General features: G+C 53.4%; 1 protein-coding gene across 2 annotated transcripts in view; it reads right to left on the reverse strand.

Moving 5' to 3' along the window:
* Positions 1-10418, reverse strand: part of LOC116278112 (tyrosine-protein phosphatase non-receptor type substrate 1-like) — a 44023-nt gene extending 33605 nt beyond the window's left edge. The window contains exons 1-2 of one of the 2 annotated variants that reach the window (XM_072943944.1): positions 10128-10418; positions 9173-9260 (exon numbers count right to left, since the gene is read on the reverse strand). In XM_072943944.1, coding sequence (XP_072800045.1) covers positions 9173-9251 — 79 coding nt within the window. In that variant the 5' untranslated portion in view covers positions 9252-9260; positions 10128-10418. Of the gene's footprint in view, positions 1-9172; positions 9261-9740; positions 9957-10127 lie in introns of those variants that run through there. The other variant, XM_072943946.1, reaches the window with a different exon arrangement.
* Positions 10419-21053: the final 10635 nt, after the last annotated feature.

The raw sequence follows: 21053 nt of genomic DNA on the forward strand, positions 1-21053 counted from the left end.
TCAGAGCAGGGAAAAACAGGCATCTGGGCTAGAGCCTGAGAGCCGGAAGGGACCAGCAGGAGAGCAGCCAAGTTGAGTCTGCTTCACAGGAGGGGAAACTGAGGCCCAGAGTAGCAGTGTAGTGGATTCCAGGTGATGGAGGGGGACTCCACCTGCCCCTTAGAGCCCCAACTATGAAATGATGATCACACAACAGTAACAGTAATAGTAACGATGGCTAACGAGCATTGAGCATGGGCATTACGAGCAGCACAACAGACCTCACCAACCTCCTCAAGGACCCAGCAACGCGGGGCTGTCACCACCCCCACCTCACAGAGGGCAAGACTCAGGTACAGCCACTTGGCCAAGGTCACGCGGCTGCAGAGCAGTCTGACTCCACCTGCGTCCTCACCCACTGCATCAGACCGCCTTGTGCAATGAAGGGCCCTTTGGAGGAGGCAGGCGCTGACTCAAGCCCTCCAAACCGAGCCCGGCCAGGAGAGTGTAGCCCAAACTGCATCACATGTCATGGTTTGCCTGCCCGTTCACCGTGGTGCCTACACTGGGGAAAGCCGTACTGTAGAGATGAAATTTCAAGTACCCATTCTGGGGTTTCTGGACCCCTCCCTGCAGCCCAGCTGGCACTGATACTTTGTGCCTCCTGATATCTTAGGAATCCCTGTTTCATCACAATGGGCAGGGACTTGTGGTGTGGTCACGGCCCCCACCACAGAGGTGGGACGCTCCAGTAGTTAGGGCACAGCTCTGCTTTCCGACCAGATTTACTGTCTCTAGGACCTCATGGTTGAGCCTCCTTTTTAGTAGGAAGGTCTTAGTACCTACCTGATCCCTCATTCAACCAATATGCATTAACACGCCTACCATTACCAGGCCGTGTGCAAGGTCCCAGGAGGCCCAGGAGAGTTTAAGACAGACACAGTTCTTCCTTTCATGTAGCTTACATTCTAGTGGGGGAAACAGGGCTGAAATAATGAAATAAATACAGAAAAGGCTAGGAGTGCTAAGAAAAAAATGAATTTGTTTCTCAACAGAGACTAACAGGGGAGTCACTTTTAGAATGGGGCAGTTGGGAAAGGTAACTGTGAGGAGGTGAGATTGTAGCTGAAACCTAAAGGAAGCAAAGGCCAGCGGAAGTGTTCCAGCAGGTGAGAAGAGCAAGTGCAAAGGCCCTGAGGTGGGAAAGTAGCTGGTGCAGATGAGGGCTGAAAGCTGGTACAGAAAGAAGACCGCCATGGCTGAAGCCCATGGAGGAAGGAGAGTGTAGTACTAGTTGGGGCTGGAGAGATGGACACGGTCCAGAAAAGGCCATGCATCATGGATCATGGTAAGGAGTCTGATTTTATTCTCAGAGCAGTGGGAACCACTGGAAAGTCTGGAGCAGGACCAAAGAGGATTTGATTCATTCCAGCTGCTATGGGTAACAAGACTGGAGGGGGCAAGAGTGAAAATAGGAATGCAGCAATGAGGATGTTATAGCATTTAGGGGTTTGGGCCCAAATCCTAGCTCTGCAGTTAAAAGCTCTGTGACCTGAGGCAAGTCACTTCATCTCTCTGAGTCTCCATCTCGTCATCTGCCCAGTGGGTATAATAATACTTCCCATCGCACAGAACTGTGGTGAGAATTCAATGAGATAATGTACAGATCCTATCACCTGACCTCACATGTTCAAAGTCAAGTGCTCAGTGAACCAGATCCTACTTGGTCTGGCCCTGACCTCTCCTAACTCTCCCACTGCCTGTCTCCCTTAACTCCAACCTCATTGGCTGTTCCCAGAACAGAGCTAATCCATTCCAGCCTCAGGGCCTTTGCACTTGCTATCCCTTCTGTGTGGCATGCTCTTCCCCCGATATTCCCATGGCTGCTCCCTCAGTTTTATCAAAACCTCTGCTCCTCAGAGAGGCCCTCTGTTCCCACTCAATCTTCTATCCACTTTATCCTGTTTAGTTTTCTGCATAGACGTTGTCTCCACCTGCTGTAATGTTTACTTGGATCTGTGTTCCTTCCTCACTAGACTGTCAGCGCCATGAGAGCAGGTATTTTTGTCTGTGGGTGTATTCCCAGCACCGAGAGCCAGCCCTACACACAGCAGATGCTCAAAATTACTTGTTGAACGAATAAAGATTAAAATGACCATAACAAGGATGGAAAAGTGGTTAAGAGTAAACTGAGGTTTAGATCCAGCTTTATTTAACTCTCATTGGCTATGTGGCCTTGGGTAAAGCCCAGCTTGGCTTTGGAGAGCCTCAGTTTCCTTACCTGTCAAGTGGGGATGAAGAACTGTATGCTTTTCAGCTCATTGTATTAGACACTGGATTAGAAAATGGCACATATCCAAGTATCGATGGATGAAATGATGCCTCATGTCCAGTGTCTGCTTTATAATCCTCCCCACAACCACAAACCAAGAAAAGGGAGGGGCAGGTGAAACCCAAATGGCAGGTGAGTGCTGAAGCTGGGGTTCCTCACACCATTCTTCATTTTGCAAATGTTTGAAATGTTCCAAAATAAAAAGATAAGGAAGAGACAGCAAGGATTCACAGCTCGGCTAGCACATCATACATGATTTCCCTCCAGCACAGGCTGCCACTTCTGGAGGACACTGTGGGCTTTGAAGAAGAGGGGGGGTTCTATATCATTAAAAAGTCTACAAATAAATGCTGGAGAGTGTGTGGAGAAAAAGGAACCCTCCCTCACTGTTGGTGGGAACGTCATTTGGTGCAGCCATTATGGAAAACAGTATGGAGGTTCCTTAAAAAACTAAAAATAGAACTACCATATGATCCAGCAATCCCACTCCTAGGCATAGCCTCAGAGAAAACTCTAATTTGAAAAGATACATGCACCCCAGTGCTCATAGCAGCACTATTTACAACAGTCAAGAAAGGGAAGCAATCTAAATGTCCATTGACAGATGACTGGATAAAAAAGATGTGGTATATTTCTACAATGGAATACTACTCAGCCATAAAAAAGAATAAAATAATGCCATTTGCAGCAACATGGATGGACCTAGAGATTATCATACTAAGTGAAGTAAGTCAGACAGAAACAGACAAATATCATATGGTATCACTTATATGTGGAATCTTAAAAAATGACACCAATGAACTTATTTATGAAACAGAAACAGACTCAGACATAGAAAACAAACTTATGGTTACCAAAGGGGAAAGAAGATGGGGGAAGGATAAATTAGGAATTTGGGATTTGCAGATACTGACTACTATATATAAAACAGATAAACGACAAAGTCCTACTGTACAGCACAGTGAACTATGTTCAATAACTTGTAGTAACCCATAATGAAACAGAATATGAAAAAGAGCGTATATATATATGTACAACTGAATCACTATGCTGTACACTAGAGACTGACACAATATTGTAAACCAACTATACTTTAATTAAAAAAAAAAGAATGGGGGCCTAGAGACCACCTGGCACCGTCACCCACACGCTCCAGCTCTGTCCCTTCCGCCTACAGGCTCATCCCTCACTCCCGGCTTCCAAGCTTCCTCCTGATTCGCGCACCTGATCTCCCTCAGCTCCTGGCATTAATCTGTAGCCATCCAACCCCCGGCGCCCCCAAACGGATGTGCCAGGAAATCTTACAGACACAAAGAACCAATTCTATACCACGGCCAACTTCCGCCTCAGCTGTTTTGCATCCCTGGACAGAGGGCCTGGCAAGACACCTGGCAGGGAAAACCCACCTTGCGGAGAGCTCCATCAGAAGACCTGTCCCAGGAACGCCCCAGTCAATAGGAAAGCAGTTTCGGCTGTGAAAATAGACACTTCCTTCTTCAGTATGGGACGGAAACACATCTTGGGAACACCCGCCACCTCTGCCTCCCAGAAGGATACACTGACTGACAGAAATATGAGAGGGGCCAAGCAGGCAGGATGCCTGCACCCCTGGGCCTCAGTGTCTCTACCTGTCAGGGCGAAGGGATGCCACGTGAACAGCGTGGGTGTGGCAGTCAGGCTGCTGGGAGTCGTCATCCTGGCTCTGCCTCTCACTGTGTGGCCTTGAGCAAGCTGCTGTGCCTCTCTGAGCCTAGTTTCCTCACTGGTTGGATGGACTTGATGATAACTAGGCACACTACCCAGGGTCACCGTGAGTACCACTGGGATCTTCCATGCCAAGCGCTCAGCCCAGTAAGTGGCCAGCAACGATGGGTTCCATTATTATTACTTTGCTATTTCCCACAGAATTTGGGATCCTGTCAGATTTCTAGCTTTAATGATGGAAACTTCCAGCACAGCTCAGTTTTAAAAAGCCTTGGTCTGGATGACAGGGGGCTTGGCATGCTACCCAGGCCTTGCCAGAGACCCGCTGTGTGAGCCCGGCCGGCCTCTTTCTCCCTCAGGGATGCTCTTTTCTCAGCCCCACAGAGAGTGAGGAGCGTGGACTGACGGCTCTTTCGGGTCCCCTCAGGCTTTCCAGGTCTGAGAATCCACGATTCCAGACCTGTGGATCCCACAGAGACACCTAGAGGCAGGCCGGGCCCTCGGCACTCAGTCCCAGTAACTATTTAATCCCACCAGTCAGGTTTCCGCTCAATTTGCCCTCCCCTGATCACACAAAAGCCACAGGGAAAAACACCAAGCTCTTGTTCACTCTCAACAGCTTGTGTTGTTTTGTGAGCACTACTATGTACAAGAACTGACGTGGGTCATTTCCACTCCCACAGGTAAGGAAAACCCAGCAGCACAAAACAAGGACGCTTACAGCACTGGCTAGATGTCACGCGCAGTGAGCTGGGACTGAGCGCCTCCTACGTGCCAGGCTTGGCTTCAAGTATTATACCTGTACTAGCTGACTTAATCCTCGAAATACATTTGTTGCTGTCATCTCCATTTCACAGATGAGGAAACTGAGACACAGAGCTCAGGAAATTTATCCAAGTAGGTAGCGGCGCTGGGAGTCACCTTGAGGGGTGACTCCCAGCCTGAGTCTCAGCACCAGACTATGCTGCATCTCTACCTGGAGAGGCTACATTGCAGAAGCACTATTTGAACCAGAGTTAAACATGCACTCATATGTGATAAAACAAGGGGAAAGCGACAAGGAGCCTCAGATAAATCCTGGGGTGATGGTTCAGAGGAGGAAGCAATCCCATGGAACACGAGGTAGCACAAATGGAAGGCTGAGTAGGATTCAGACATATGAAGACAAGGAGGTACAGGGAATGGCATCTCTAGTGGCAGGAACAGCATGAGCGAAGGCACAGAGATAAGAAAGTTCAGCTGAGGGCGTGGATTTGTACAAAAGCATTTACCAAACTGGGTTAGCTTGCGTGTTAATGGGTGCTAAACAAACCAAATGCCTCCTACTCATATGTTTGGGGAACCATGGAGCAAACAGGGTCCGGCTGGAGCTTCTACGACTGCAGGACTTCTAGAATCTCTTAGGTGCCAATGTCCTTAAGCTGCCGGGAAAGCTCTGGCTGCAGGGAGGAAGCCTGGTTATCCTGCAGCATTTCAACAGGTCAGCTGCTTGGAAAACACGTGGCTGAGAAACAGGGTCTGTCAGGGAGGGAGCGCAGGCCCTGTTGCAGGTTTGTTTTTCTTTTTTTTTTAAAGAAAACTTGGACCCACTCAACAGTTTTGAGCAGGGGAGTGACATGATCAGAACTGTGTTGACAGACCAGAAATCTGAGTGCATTAAAAAGAGGCGGGGGAGGGGGGTACCTTTCATCAGCCAAGGACTACAAATAAGAAAATAATCTGTCGTGCAGAGCCACTGGGAGCAGCGAGCGAGTGCGTGTGGGATCCACACAACAGTTTTAGACTGCCTTCCTCTCACACACCCCCTCTCCATCTGTCGCAAAGGGCACCAGGAAGATGCAGGAAGATTCCAGCTCTGGGGGCTCCAGAGCTCGGCAGCCCAGATAGGGGGCTCTGACGGGACCCACCTTGCTCCCATGAGCTGTCGTTTAGGAGGGCCTATGGGGTGTCAGTGTTTCCATCCTCAGGGCACTTTCAGAGAAATGACTGTGACTCAATGAAAAACTTCTGTCCCAGAAGAAACCCTTCCACAAACCTCCCTCTGAGCTGGGCGGGGGCCCCTCTTGCTCCCTCCAGCTTGGACTAAGTCACCCTGATGAAATCACTGAACTTCCTCAGCCACGAGGCCATGAGGCCAAGACTAAAAACCCAGGCTCCCTACCACTCACTCCTTGGACAAGTTACTTCTCCAGTTCTGGGCTCTATTTGCCTCCTCTGCAAAATGGGGATAACAGCCAATTCATGCTTTGCTTTGCTGATGGATGAGATTACGCAGATCAAGTGCTCAACACATGGCCTGGAATACGGTTAACATTCAAGGAACTTCGGTTTCTCCTCCCTTCTCTCACATATGGTTCCCATCAGGACTTCATACATGCCGAATGATGGCAAGTAAAGGAATAATCACATCACGCGTCTCCCCGGGGTTGGTAGAGGAATAATGAATGGCCAGAATGTACCCAGAGAACACCGAGGCCTTAAAGGACCTTTCACAGACTGAGCCCTTTAGGACCCAAGTACCCCTGCCTTGCTCTTCTCATGAAAGAGGAAGTGAGACGAACTTAGGAAAGCACAGAGGAGTCACCAGTATGCTACCCTCTACCCAAGGGTCAGTTTCACTAGAGGACACAGCTATCCCCCAAAGCCCGAACCCCAGCTTGGCCTGGCCTTTTCCAGGTCACAGCGAGGAGTGAATGGAAGTTTAGCTGAAGTCTGCCCATTAGGGGCCCCAAAGGTCCTGGGGGGGGTCACATGAGGCGCCGGCAGGTTCGGTGTCAGTCTCTGCTGCTACTGCAGAATCTGGCTGCCCAGGTGTCCCCAACCCCTGGCCCCTGCCCTTCTCCCAGCCTCAGAATCTCCCAAGGAGAAGTTGTTTCAGGAAACAGGCCTATGATGGCTCCAAGAACACAGGTTGGTGACTTCACCCGCATCTTTTTAGAATTTCCCTTTGGCAGCATTTGTGCTGAAGGCAATCTTTAGAAACTTCTTTCCCTGCCTGCCCCCATCAAGATAATTCACATGACCAGCCCCCTCCAAACAGGGATCATGTGAAACTATAGCAATCATGTGACACCTCCCAGGCTGACAGTTCTGCCTGAGACACTAGCAGTCACTCAATCCAAAGCTGCCTTCCTAAGCCTGACATTTGAGTTTCTCACTCAAACAAATCTATTTTCTTAGAAAACTGGACAACCTCCTTCTTCCACCTTCCTGCCTCCTGTCCTGCCTCTCTCCTGCTTTGTCATAAATTCCATGCCCGGAGCCATAAGAGAAAGGCCTGAAGCCCCATCCTTCAATCAAACTAGGTGAATTCCATGCCAGGGCCGAGAGTGACCAGGACCCCATAGGACAGAGTGAAGGATGCTGGGAGCCCTGAGCTCTAGCGGTGACACCCCTTCCCCACCACTCTTAACCAAGAAATTTATTCTTACCTCCTAAGATTTATTTATTTCAAAGTTAATCTTGGCCTCTCTGCTGCTCCCACTTTTTCAGGCTATTGATGCTGAATGGATTGGAACGGAAGTTTTACAGCCTAATCTTTACCATTTTATAGATTGTTTTTATAGGCAAAAGGGGGAGAATTTGCTCACGAAATGGGTGTTGGTGCTCCTGGGCAGCCGTGGGAAAGGCAGCTGCCCATCTGAACACTCGTTAATCAGCGTCACCCTTCATTTGCCAGGGACGGAAGCACAGGGTTCTGGTTGGAGAGAGGTCTGGAATAGACATTTAGAAATTAACTTGGGCCCAGTTCCCTGCTCCAGGAAAATTAAACACTTGTGAGAGCCCCTCGTGCATTTCCAGGCCAGGAAGGACGGCAGCGCAGAGCAGGGACTGGGACTTTTGCTGGGTGTACTGGCTGGCTCAGGCAGGAAGGAGTAGATTGGAGATGCCACTGACTCACCAGAGAGACAATGAAATCTATCAGTGCTTCCTCTTGCCCAGCAAGGACCCAACTGTAACTGAAAGACCCAGGGGTGGGGTGGGGGAGTGCCTGTGTAGATTCCGGGGGTTCACGGGAAACTGCGGGGCAGAGAGAAGCTGCTGTCCACCCCCACTTCTCCCTCCACCCACTCTTTGCTAGTTCTCCCTTTCTCACTGCTATCAGATGGTTACCAGTCTCTAGGCAAATGCAGAGGGAGGGGGGGAGGTGGATACCGAGCTCATCTTTACCTTGCTCCTCAAGGGAGGGAGGTGCAGAGACCCCTCTGCCGACAACACAGCTTCAAGGAGCCAACAAACGAGATCCCCATTCTCCCCTGCCACCAAGTCCTTTAACCCCCCACACCCTCCCAGGAGACTCGGGATTCTGCAAAATCCCTTTAAGAAGCAGGGCTCCTGAATAGTGACCTCACCCCTTGGCGAACACACGGTAGCCTTCAGAGCCCGCCTGCTGGAGACAGCCAGGTGTTTGATGTAGGCCAACAAAAAGACATGCTCAGAGCCACAGGTAACAGCCCCTCAGAGCACCTGAACTGCAGGGAGCTGCTGGGAAGCCTGGGGAAGGCAGGAGGAAGGGGGAGGGGGCCAGAGCAGCAGGGGGCACGACCATCTGATGAAAGGCTTGGGCAAGCTGGGGGACAGTCCGCCGTGTGTTTTCACATCAGGATCTGTTGATCGCAGCAGCTCACCCCAGGGTTACCGCGGCCTCCCTGCCTCTCCCTCCCCTAGACTAACACTGTTTTACTCTGCACACAAGAGGGAGAGCTCACTCTTCCCTAATTGCAACAGCCGGCTTCTGTTCCTTCCCAGACAGTACTGGAAGGACCTCTGCCCCCTTCTCTCAGACCCTGAAGTCAAACATATGGAAAACATAAGTCTAGGGAGACCGCTTCTAGAGAAGCCAGGGGCGCCCTGCTCTGAAAGCCGTTGACAGCCTGCCTCCCCCATCAGATTGGGCAGGGACTGGCGAACCAACTCATCTGGATACATCGCAGTGCCCAGCGCAGTGCCGCACAGTCCGACTCAAGAAAGACTGGGTTCCGTCTTCCATCCTTGGCTGTGTGACCTTGGGCAAGTCGCTGACCCTCTCTGGGCCTCAGTTTCCGCATCTGTAACCCTGGTTACGGCTGGACATTAGCCGAGTAGCTCCCAGGGGCGGTCTGAGAGGCCTGAGCCCGCAATCTGGGAACAGCAGCGGTGAGGGGTAGGGGTGCTTACCTGTCCAGGCGCTGGACGCTGCGAGCAGCAGGCAGAGCAGCGGCCCGAGGCGGCCGGGGGCCGGGCGGGCGGGCTCCATGGGCCGCGGCTGCGGAGCGAGGAGGGAGAGCGGCCGTGAGTGCGCGCTCGGGCGGGAGCGGGCTGGAGCGGGGAAATGACTAAGGCTCCCCCCTCTCCCCCCACCTCCCCTCCCGGCCGGGCTTCCCCCCATCCCCGGAACGGGCGCCCGGAGCTGCTTAGGAGGCGCCGTCAGCGCCGCGATTTTCGGAGGAACCCCTCCCCCCTCCAGAGAGATCGAGAGGGGGAGAGGGGGAGAGACCCCAAGCGCGCGAGAAACGAAGCCAGGGACGGCCCGAGAGAGGCGGCGGGAGAGGGAAACAGACCCAAGGGAGCCAGGCAGAGAGCCAGAGACACAGAGAGGCGAGAGAAGGGGAAAGCGAGAGAGAGAGAGAAAGAGCGCGGAGTGAGCGAGGCGGCGCGCAGATCGAGACAGACAGCGCGGGAGAGGGGAGGACCGCGAGGGCAGGGCGAGGGGCAGCGGCGCCGGGCCGCCCCCGCCGCTGCCCACCTGCCCCGCCCGGGCTCCTCGCGGCGCCGCGGATCGCCTCCTCCGGCCCGCAGTCCGGGTCGCTGCTCGCGCCCTCCTTCCCTTCCCCCTCCTCCTTCCCGCCGCGCGGGAGGCTGCGGGGCTCGGGCCCCGCCGGCACCTCCGCGGAGCGCCTGCCGGCTGCGCGCCCAGGGGAGGGAGGGAGCGAGGGCGGCGCGCGCGGCCCCGGCACCCCTGGCACCCGCGGCCGGGCCCTGGCTGCGGCCCCCGCCGCCGGCGCCCCGCTCGGCTCGGGACTGGACGAGCCTCGGCTCCAACAATGTGCCAGTTCAGAAGCCCGCGCGGCTGCCCCCCGCCCCGAACCGCCGCCCCCCGCTCTCCCCCTCCCTCGGCCGGCCGGGCTCGGACCTGCGCCGCCTGCGAGGGCTGCGAGACGGTGGAAGCGCCGCCGGGGGCTGCCCAGGGGCCGGGCCCCTCGCTCCACTTTGCGCAAACTTGTTTTTCTAAGGTCGGCGCCGCGAGCTGGCTACATCGTCCTCTTAAGGTGGACTGGGGAAGTTGCGGCCGGCCTCCCCCGGCCTCCGGACTCTGGCCGCGGCCAGTCCCCGCTTTCCGCCGCGGGAGGCTGGAGGCAGCGAATGAGGGGGAAGTGGAGGAGGGAGGCTGTGTGCCTTTCGCCCCTCCCCAGCGGCCCTGCCCCTGTTCCCCAAAGCTGAAGGCCCCTCTGGGGTGGGTGAGGGCCAGGGGGGCCGATTATCTCAGAGCTGGGCCGAGGTAAAGGAAAAGCAGGAAGTAAATGAATGTAGGGGGAAGGGGAGAGGAAGGAGAGAGTGATGGTACAAAAATAGCGTGTGTGTAGGAAGGACTTCAGTACCGCCTGGAAAAGAGGCGCAGGGAGGAGAGGGAGCGACGAGGGGGGCTGTGGCCAGGAAACCGGAGGGGAAGGGTCTGGGCCTCCCTGGGGAGGTGGGCGCTCTCGCTCTCTCTTTCTCTTTTTTGGCCAAGTGCCTCTCTGTCAAGGATGGCTGATTCAGAGGTGGGGAAGGCCCAGGTTGGGGTGTGGGGCCAGGGGGATCTTGCCTGCCTGGGCTTCAGGAAGATGACAGGCGGTGAGGAAGGTGAGGGGTTGGGAGGAGAGCAAGGACAAGGGGCCTGGAGGCAGGACAGAGCCTCAGTCTCTCTTCTTCTAGAGGGAAGGCTGTGTTCCCAACAGCAGCCAGATCAGGCATAGGGGGTGGGAATGCTCTGGTCAGAGGCCCAAAGAAGCCTCCAGCCTGTGGGAGGGAAAGGAGTCCAAGACCCTCTGCTAACTGGGAATAAGCAATGACCAATTTGGCTTTAAAAAGCCATCAAGACATATGAAAGAAGCAAGGTGGGAGAAGGGCCGGCTCTATAAATCCAGCAGGAACTGAGGCCCAGAGAAAGAGTGAGCTTGCCTAAGGCCACACAGCAAGGCCTGGAGTAGAAACAGGATTTTAATTCCTGGTTCCCAGGCTAAAGATCTTTGCAAAGTGACCCCTACCCCACCCTATCTCAGCCTCCCTGTCACATGCCTGGTGCTGGTATTGTGCAAGGAGGCAGGCAGGGTGCCACCATGGACCTGACTCCGGGTTTGAATCCTGCCAGCCACTTCTTGTGAGCTGTGTAGACTTGAGAAAATACCTCCTCATTTTTGTGCTTCAGTTTGCTCATCTGAAATGAGACTAACTGGAGTGTCAACCTAAAAAGCCTGGGGTGAGGATTAGATGAATTAATATTTGTACAACACTTTGAAAAGCACCTAGCATGTACCAAGAGCCACAGACATTTGATAAATGAGTCAAATCTTTGACAGCAGTCCTTGGGAACCCAAAGGGTTCTGGGCAGTATTTGAATACAAGAGGATTTTCTTTTCTTCGGGTTCGGGAGATATAGCAGTGACCCACACAATGTCCCTGTCCGCAAGGAATTTATATTCTAATGAGGAGACAGGTAAATAGCCAAGCAGCAGTAATTAATGAACAAGCAGGTCGAGCTTACAGAGCAAAAAGGGTGCCTTCATTTAGATAAGGGGAAGGCCTCCCAAGAAGCTGGGAGCTGAATCAAGGTGAGAATTTGGGGATTTGCTGTTCTAGGAGGAGGGGACAGCACATACAAAGGCCCAGGGGCCAGCTTGGCTGGAGGGGAACCAGTGAAGAGTGGTCCAGCTGGGTGGCCTTGCAGACCTTGGTAAAGCGCCCACATTCATTCTACAGCAAAGAAATAATTGGAGGGTGTTAAGCAGGGGAGCGCCGTGGTCTAATTTATGTGCTTAAAAGGCCACACTGCTGTGAGTGGAGAGTGGACGGGAGGGAGGGGAGCGTGAAATTGGGGCACCGCTGAGGAGGTTGTACCAGGGTCCTCCTAGTGTCTGAGGTGAGGGTAAGGAGTCTCCCACTGTTCAGGCCACATCTAGCTGAGACCATGAAGGTGACCAGGGGTTCCTAGGAAAACCCATCTCCCGAATACATCTGGGGTGGGAGTAGGGGCTGTGGTTGCTGCTGAAGGTCAGAGATGAGGCGGCCTCCTGGCCTGGGCTTCCAGAAGGCTGGGCCATTCACCGTTCCCCAGGATGGACGGAGACACACACACACACACACACACACACACACCTGCCTGGGATTAGGAAACTGCGGATTAGGGGAGGATAATAATGGAACCAGCTGCTATTTATATATAGCACTTTCGGCCAAGGCGCCCAGCCAGGCTTCCCAACACCCTCACCTCCACCCCAGGATGGGGCCGTGGGCCTTGTTCTCCTGACCCAGTGTCCACATAAAAGTCATGCTTGGCTGACTTGGGAGGTCATTGAGACCAATGGGCAGCTGGTTATGCTGAGGTTGGGGGACAATTTGCCTGAGGTCACACAGGCAGATTATGGCAGGTAACTGAGGTGAATCAACCACCTCCATAGGCGGCATCCTGGGCTGCCCTGGACTCATATCAAAGCCTCCATACCTATCCCAGCCATTCATGCACTTGTGCATCTGCTGTGTGCTGGGCACTGGTGATGCAGCAGTCGGAAAAAACAGACAAAAACGCTGCCCCAGGGAACTGACATTCTAGTGAAGGCAAACTAAGTCAGTATGTAGAATAGTCTGTCATGGGATGGGAATAGGCTACGGGGTAAATAAAGAAGGGAAGGGGCCCAGGGCTGATGGAGGGGCGGCTCCATCCAGGCATTGGTCCTCGAATCTTTGTTACTCCCTGGTGTAACCTGTCAGCACATTCCCCAGCTGGACCGTCCCTCCACATCCAGAACCAAAGCACTCCACAGCCCCTCCCCTGCCTGGGTCTGAGCCTCCACCATCTCCCACCTGGGCACGCTCTTCCCAGCTTTGTCTATTCTCCACTCAGCAGCCAGAGGGACCCTTTGAAAGAAGTCAGGCCTCATCCCTCCCCTGTTGTCCAGAGTCTTGGCTGGAAAGAAGACTTGAGTGAGTGCGAGGCTGGGAGGATTAGGGCCTTGAAGCCAAGAGAGCCGATTTGACTTACGTGACTTGGGGAAAAAATATTTTTATGAGCCTCAGTCTCTTCACCTGTGGAATGGGAATAACAAGGTCTACCCTGATCAGGGGGTCGGTGGTGGCACAGATGTGAAAGCAACCGTGGTGGGAGCACATCTAGAGTTTGCCGCCACAGGTGGGGAGATGGCGTCCCTGGTTGTCCCAGGCCCCTCTCCAGGGATCATCTCGTCCAAGCCTCAGTAACTCCACTGTGTCCCCAGAAGTGAGAAAATAAACCTAAGGACAGAAGGCGACTGGACCAGGGTCACCCTGCCAGGGCATGCCGGGACCTGCAGGGACGCAGCTCTGCGGGCGCCAGCCCAGCCCTCTCGGCTCCTCACTTCCCGTCACCAGGGCTGGGCTGGCGTCAGCAGGCAGGCCCGCCAGCCGCCTTTGTGTGGGGCCTGTCAGGAGGCCGGAGCTGCCAACGACCTATTTTTCTGGGCAAGAGGAACCATTTGGAGTTGGAGGCCTCAGCTGTGGAGCCAAACAATAAAAATAAAAACAGCAAGGACTCCTGGGCAGCCTGGACCAGGGAACCCGCGGGCCAGGAGAGGAGCTGCTGCCGGGCTGGAGAGAAGTGGGTGGGGGCCGGAGGAGGGTGGTCCTCACTGTGCCCTGCCCCGGTCCCTGACCCGCAGGTGGGTCACCTGCAGGGCTCATGCAGCCATTGCATAGCTCCAGAAACTGATGTTCAGAGGGATGAGCTGACTTGCCCGGGACACGGGACACACAGCTGGTGAGTGGCTGAGCCAGTTCGGATTCAAACTCAGTTCTCCAGATAATAGCAGTTTGCATTTGCTCTGCATTGACTGTGCTTTATAAGCGTGTTTTGTGCCGTATTTGTACCACACCCAGGAGGGGTACTAGTAATTCCTCTAAGCTGCCTTAGAGGGGTCTCTGCTCACAGGTCACCTTGCCAGACCTCCTGGTTAAAGTCGTCACCTCACCCTACTCCAGTGCGCTCACTCTCCTTCCCTGCTTTCTCTCATCTTCATCCTGTGCATCCCGACCTGCTGGGCTGTGTGTCTTCGCTGCATTTTGTCCATCTCCTTAACTAGCTACAGGCCGGCCTAGCCTCGTGGCCCAGTGCCTGGCCCTGGGAGCACATCCTCTGGCTCCAACCCCAGTGCTGCTCTCAGGCCAGCCATGGGGCAAGTTCCTCTGCCCATCTGTGTCTCGCTTGCCCAGATTCAGGGATAGCTAGAACCAGACCTGGAAGGTCCTTGTAAAGGTTCAATGAGTTAATCTGGGAAAAGATGTTGGCTGTTGCAGGCCCAGGGCCTTAACAGTAAACAGTAGGTTATTAATAAATATGTTTTTAATTTCAGAAGTGACCTGCCCAAGATCACACAGTAAGACATCGGCAGAGCCTGGATTTGAAGACAGGTTTCTCTGGGGCTGCACCTCCATACAGCCTGCTTTAAAATCACCTCTCCACAGCCTCCACCTCCCCGCCACAGCTGCCCAGAGATCAGAGCTGTGGTTCTCCAGCTGAGCAGATACCATCACCTGGACGGAGTGTTAAAACACAGATCCCAGGGCTCCACCCCCAGATTTTCAGATTCAGTAGATCTTGGGTAAGATCTGAGAATTTGCATTTCTAAGAAAACCCCAGGTAAGGTTGGTGATGCTGGTCCGGGGACCACACTTTGAGAAGCCCTGAATAGACTGCTGGGATTGTTTCGTGCTCCCAGTCTCAACTTGGGGTTGGCCAGCCTGTAGTCTGACTATCTTTTTGTTTTCTGTCCTCCCCACCCAGGAGAAAGCAGAGGGGGCAGGAGCAGTGGTTCAGAGGCTGCAGCTAGTGCCCCAAAGCTGAGGGGCTGTGACAGGTCACAGAACCAGGGCCTGGGGAGCCACACTGTAATCAGTGCTTTCCAGGGGAAGTCAGTGACTAAGCAACTTGGCAGGCAGGCAGGCAGCTCGCCTGAGCTCATCAGGGGTGGGACCGCGCTGTCAGGCCCTAAACACTGTTCTCAGGCTCTGGGGATCTGGCTCTGTCTGGAGCTGAACCCAGCTGTGTAGAGCCCAGCCTCCCTCGACACCTCTGGGTGGGGGTCCCCTGCAGGGTGGCGATGCAAGGGTGGCATCAGGACAGAGTTGATTGCCTCAGCTTGCACTGGGGGACCTGAGGTCAAGTGCTGACTCTTCCCTGTGATAACACTAATCATAGCTTAAATGTAGAACTGCTTACTGTAGGCTTGAAGGATTCCAGCGGGTTCTTTCATGTTCCACACTCTGATTCTCTTATGTGGACATAATTCTTATCCCCATTTCATAGATGAGAAGAATGAGACACAGCGAGTGTAAGGGGCTTGTGTGAAAGCACGCAGCTTGTGAGTCGCAGAGTTAGGCTTTGAATCCAAGAGTTCTCATTCCCCTAACCTCCAAACCTTGGCATGTTCTGACTTCTCTTTTGCTGTGAGCCTGGACGCCCCACTAGGTCTCCATCACCACCCAGGGGCTTTTTGACTGCCAGACCCCTCTGTGGTGCTGAGGATGGGGTCTGCTGATGTGTTGCAGGCATGAAAATATCTACTGAGTGAAATAATGACTGAGCAGATGAGTCCAACTCTTTCCAGCTGTGATGGGACAATACCGTTGAGTGGCTGAGAGATGTGATTTCAACTCCAGGTTCTGTCCCTCGCTAGCTGTGTGATCTTAGCGGGGTCTCAGCCTCAGTTTTCTCATCTGGAAATAGGTTGAGGGCAGGATTAATGGATAAAAGGGGAGTGAGGGAGGGAGAAAGGGACAGAGCCAGCGAGAGCGCAAACAGCAGTGAGAACCATGTTTGGTATCTGCCTCTGTCCGGTCTTCTCCACCTCAGTTCCGCTCAGGTTCCGCTCAGGCAGATGCTCAGGCAAAATACCTTCATGTCTTCCTTGAGCCCTCTCTTTCTCTGCCTCCCCTTCACGGTCCTGCCAGCCAATCCTCTTGGTTCTACCTTCAAAATAGACCTGGAATCTGACCACTGCTTACCACCTCTACCACCCTCTGGTCCCTCCCACCTCCATCTCTCACCAGGACTAGTGCACCCACCTCCTCACTGGTTTCCTGTCTCCTCATTGGACTTCTCGTCTAATCCCTCCTTCAGTCAAAACCTCCAATAGCCTTGTGTCTCATCTCTTGGAATAAACCCCAAAGTTCTCAATGTGGCTTATAAGGCTGCTTGTGATCTTGCCCACTACCCCCTCTCTGACCTTGCCTACCCCTTCTCCCCTGGCTCACTCCACTCCGGCCATACTCATCTTCTTCATATTCCAAGAATACGTTGAGCAGGCACCCGCCTCAGGGCCTTTGCACTTACTGCTCCCTGTGCCCAGAAACTTCTCTCCCCAGTTGACTTGCTCCAACACTGTCTCTTCCTTTGTGTCTCTGCTCAGATGTCCCCTCCTGAGAGAAGCCTGTCCTGACCACTCTTTCTAAAAGTGTCCTCTCATTTCTTAACCCCCAACCCACTTTGTCTTGATAGCATATAAATATAGTATACTCTTTGGTTGCTGTGGCTTCCCCGTCTCCATTTGAGCTCCACGCGGGTCTCTGTGTTTGCTCTCCAGCACCTGGGGCTGTGCCTGCCCAGAGCAGGGGCTCCACACCCAGCTGCTGACTGAGTGAAAGGAGTCAGGCAGGGGGCAGCTCTGTCCACAACATGCTGGAAGCTCAACCAAGGCATATATGTTCCTCTGCTCTGATGGCCCTGCCTGGCCTGGGTTTCCTCAAGAAACAGATGTCCTCCTTGAACTTGGGTTTCCTTCCCAGACTCGAGGACTCCAGCTGACCTCATTCCTGTTCCCGAGAGGAAGTATCTTTCCCTGGGCAGGAACTGGCCTGGCTCTCAGGGGAAGCCGAAGTCACACACACCACTTTCTCTGCTCCCGGCTTCGGATGAGGTGGCGCCTCGGCCTCTAGGCAGCAGGTGGCCCTGTGCTGCCGCTGCCACTGGGGCAAGGATGACAGTGGGATGGAGGCCCCCTCAGAGCTCGTTGCCAGAGCCCTTTGGCCTCTTACCTCTGGGGAGACTCACAGCCATGCTGTGCGAAGACTGGGCTTGGATGGCAGCCTGGCCTGGCTGGAGTTTGCTCCACTTAGGCCTACCCATTTGTACAGATGGGCAAACGGAGGCTCCAGTGGCAAGCAAGGTGATAACCTCAGATCTTTTGATACCAAATCCATTACTCAACATGTCATCTTTATCCCTAATCCACCCTCCTCCTGGACCAGAAAGAAAATAGTAACAGTCCCCACGGGATGGATAAGAGGCCGAGGTGCAGAGAGGGAAGGGGAGTAGCCCAAAGTCTCCCCGCCTAGAAGCCTGAGTGGCCACATTAGAAGGTATTAATCTGTTTGTTCGCCTAGTATTTCTTCTCTCCCATTTCAAGCAAATACCAGGGCTTAGTAAACAGGTGTTTACTAGGGATTTGGCAGAAGGATGCCCGGAGTGAGGCCCTCTTGGTTTTTGTAAACTCTGAAATGGAAGAAATTGCCAGAGAAAAGTGGGAGAGATTCGGAAGAGGCAGCCATGTTGGAGAAGCTGGAGGGTCCCAGATTGGGGGGTGCTGCCCCTCCCCCAGTGGGATGGGGATGGGCAAGGCCTGGGGCAGGCTTCATGTTAGCCCCAGGAAGCCAGACCTAGGTTCTCAGGCCTCTGGCCTCCCCACAGGCCCTGCTACCCCATGGCACTACTCAGCCAGTGGGGCCCCTTGGGGTAGGACAGTGTGCGCTGCCTGCGTTTAGTCAACAGATATTTCTTGAGTACCTACTATGGGCCAGGGGCCGTGCTGGCTGCTGGAGGCATTCACATTCCAGTGGGAGAGGTGGAAAAGTGACCGCATGGGTTATGACATACACGGCATGCCACGTAGGTGGTGACAACTGCTGAGAGAAAGGAAGCAGGTAGAGGGATGCACATTAATGGTGGCTGGGGCCAGGGGGCAGGAGGGGGCTGCTGTTCTATGCAGGGTGGCAGTGAGGGTCTTGCTCAGGGAATGGAGTTTCCAGAAGGATGTGAGAGGGAGAGCCACAGAATGAAAGGAACAGCCAGTGCAAAGTCCCTGGGGTGGCATGGTCAAGGACATCGGGCAGCCCGAGGCAAGAGCAGAGGGAGTGAGGGGGTGGGGGAGACACACTGGAGAGGAAGCAGGGCTCAGCCCTCGCGCTTCACAGGCTGAGGCAAGGCCTGCAGTGTTTACTTGGAGCGACAGGGAAAGCAGTGTAGACGGATTCCTGCAAACCACCTCAGACATCCTGGGACTCTCGAAGACTTGGGAACTGAACAAGTTCTGGAGAGGAGGGGGCCCCCAGAATGCCCAAGGGTGAGCTTACTTCCCAACATCCCAATGGAATAGGATCACAGACCAGGGCTTCCCAAACTTTAACCTAGTTCAGTGTAGATTCTGACTCAGCAGGTCCCAGTGGGGCCTGAGATTCTGCATTCTTAACAAACTCCAGGTGAAGCCGAAGTTGCTGGTCCACAGACCTCACTTTCGGGAGCACGTGCCCAACTATGCATGTGGTTGGAGAATCCTATCTGCTGCTCATTTTCAAGCCTAAATCCTTGAGGTGTTCTTTGAGGCTCTTGACACCTGCTGCAGCCCCTCCCCCTCAGCCTGGGGGCAACTGTGGCCCAAGAGAACCAAAGGATCTTCCCTGCCCGCCCCGCCCCATGCAAGCCCCACCTCTTCCCTGGATGACAAGGGAGTTTGGGAAGAGGGGGCCGGGACCCATGGGCTCCAGGGCCAGCCTGCTTGGGTCCAAATTCCAGCCCGGCTGGGCACGGGTGGCGTGACTTCGGGGAAGAGACTTCGCCTCCCTGTGTTCAGTTTCTCATCTATCAGAAGGTAAAAACAGCCTTTCTCCAGGGTTATTTTGAAGATTTAAAGAAATAGTACGTATCACATATCACCTCCTGTCTGGCACACAGGAGGTAGTCAATAAGTGTTGTATCATTCTCTCCACGTCTACCTGTTCTTTAGGGCGTCTGTGTACTATTTTGGGGGGGAGGCAATTAGGTTTATTTATTTGTTTATTTTTAATGGAGGTATTGGGGATTGAACCCAGGACCTTGTGCATGCTAAGCATGTGCTCTACCACTGAGCTACACCCTCCCCCTAAGATGTCTATGTATTTTCATCTTACTATTTCAAGTTTTTCTATTTTCATGTCTCTTCCATAAAGTGTATACTAGTCTAACAGTATATAGTACATTTATAAATAAATACATGTACATTGGGGTGCATGTACGTTTTACTGATAGGGAATATGATTTAAAATTTTTTGAAGACCACTCTTTTAAAGCCCAGTGGAGCTGACAGAAATAGGCAATTTGAGCTGGAAGAAATGTTAAAGGCCTTCAGTTCCCCCCGCACTCCCTTTCTTACCTGATGCACAGTCTTCTATGTGATGCTAGGTTGCCTCTAGCAACGGGGAGCTCACTACCTTTCTGGGTAATCCATTTCATACAGCTCTGGGAATAGTTTCAATGCCTGCATGTGTTTCAGCTGCTCTGAGCTCCCACAGCCTAACTTAACAGCTCCCTCCCTCTCCACGTGTCATAGCTCTGGGGTCTCCCAAGGGCACAAAGCCAGGTTGTCTGCATAGTAGGGCTTCAGTAATGTCCCATGAATGAGTGGAAGTGGCAGAGGGATGAGAGGGGGATGGGAAGGGTGACTTTCCTGCCACCCCCCACTAGGAGGGCACGCTGACAACTCAGTGCTGTATCCCCGGGGGGGGGGTGTCCATCTATGCAGTCTGCGTCTGGATTTGTGTGCATGTGTTTTTCTGTACATGTGTGTATATGTGAGTGTCACTGGGTTATGCTGTGTGGCCACATCTCTATGGAGTTGTGTGTGTGTGTGCTGCACTGCAAAAATCCATGTGTGCTGTGCGTGCCTTTCAGTCTTTGCATGTCTGTGTGTTCGGGGTTCAACACTGTGGGGTTGTGTGTCTGCCTCTGGTTTGTTTGCATGTGTGTGTGCTGCACACTTGTGAGTGTGTGCTGTCTGCAGATGTCCACATGTGGTGTGCTTGTCTCTCTGTGTCTCTGTGTGCCTGAGGCCTTTCTTTGTGTGTTTTGCTGTGTGTGTGTCTGCATGAGTGTGTCTCCCCGCCCCTGCTCAGTCCTTTCGGGGAGCAGGTGACTCTCTGCAGCCTGGTCGACTTAAGGCAGTCTGACTGGCAGGCAGCAAGGGTTCCACACCCCTCCTCTCCTGCTCGGCTGCGCTAATCACTGGGTTATATGCAGATGGCAAATGTGTGGCTGCCAGGCTTGGAGGAGGGACTGTGGAGGGGTATGCAGATGAGCAGACACCGAGGAGGAGTGAGAAGACAATTTAAAGGCAGAAAGGGAAAAACAAGCCTGATTGGCTTTGGAGTTAGGGTCCGGGTTCTCTCTAGGAGCACGATTTTTATTAAGAGGACATGATGGTTAATGTTTTCCTTCCCAAAATCAAGCTAGAGTCTTAGAATCACAGGATCCTCGAATCCTAGAATTTTAGATCTATAGAGTTCTAGAACCTCAACCTCATGGAACTCTAGACTCTCAGAAACATATTTAAGAACTCTAACGCCCCTGGGATCTCAGCATCTTCAATTGTAGTTCTTGTCACTCTCTCCCTTCTCTTGCCCTTCTTTGTATGGAATCATGGTCAGAGAATGACCTTGAAAGTTCATCCCATCCACCCTCCAGCTTAGGCAGGGCAGTGGAGAGAGAGGCCCAGTCAGCTGGGACATTCTTGGGACGGTTGAACTGGAATCTTCCCTTGGCAAGAACTTGTCTCCTGAATGGTCTGGGCTCATATTACCCCTCCAC

The sequence above is a fragment of the Vicugna pacos genome, chromosome 19 (genome assembly GCF_048564905.1).
Source record: "Vicugna pacos chromosome 19, VicPac4, whole genome shotgun sequence".
In the NCBI taxonomy this organism is placed as follows: Eukaryota; Metazoa; Chordata; class Mammalia; order Artiodactyla; family Camelidae; genus Vicugna; species Vicugna pacos.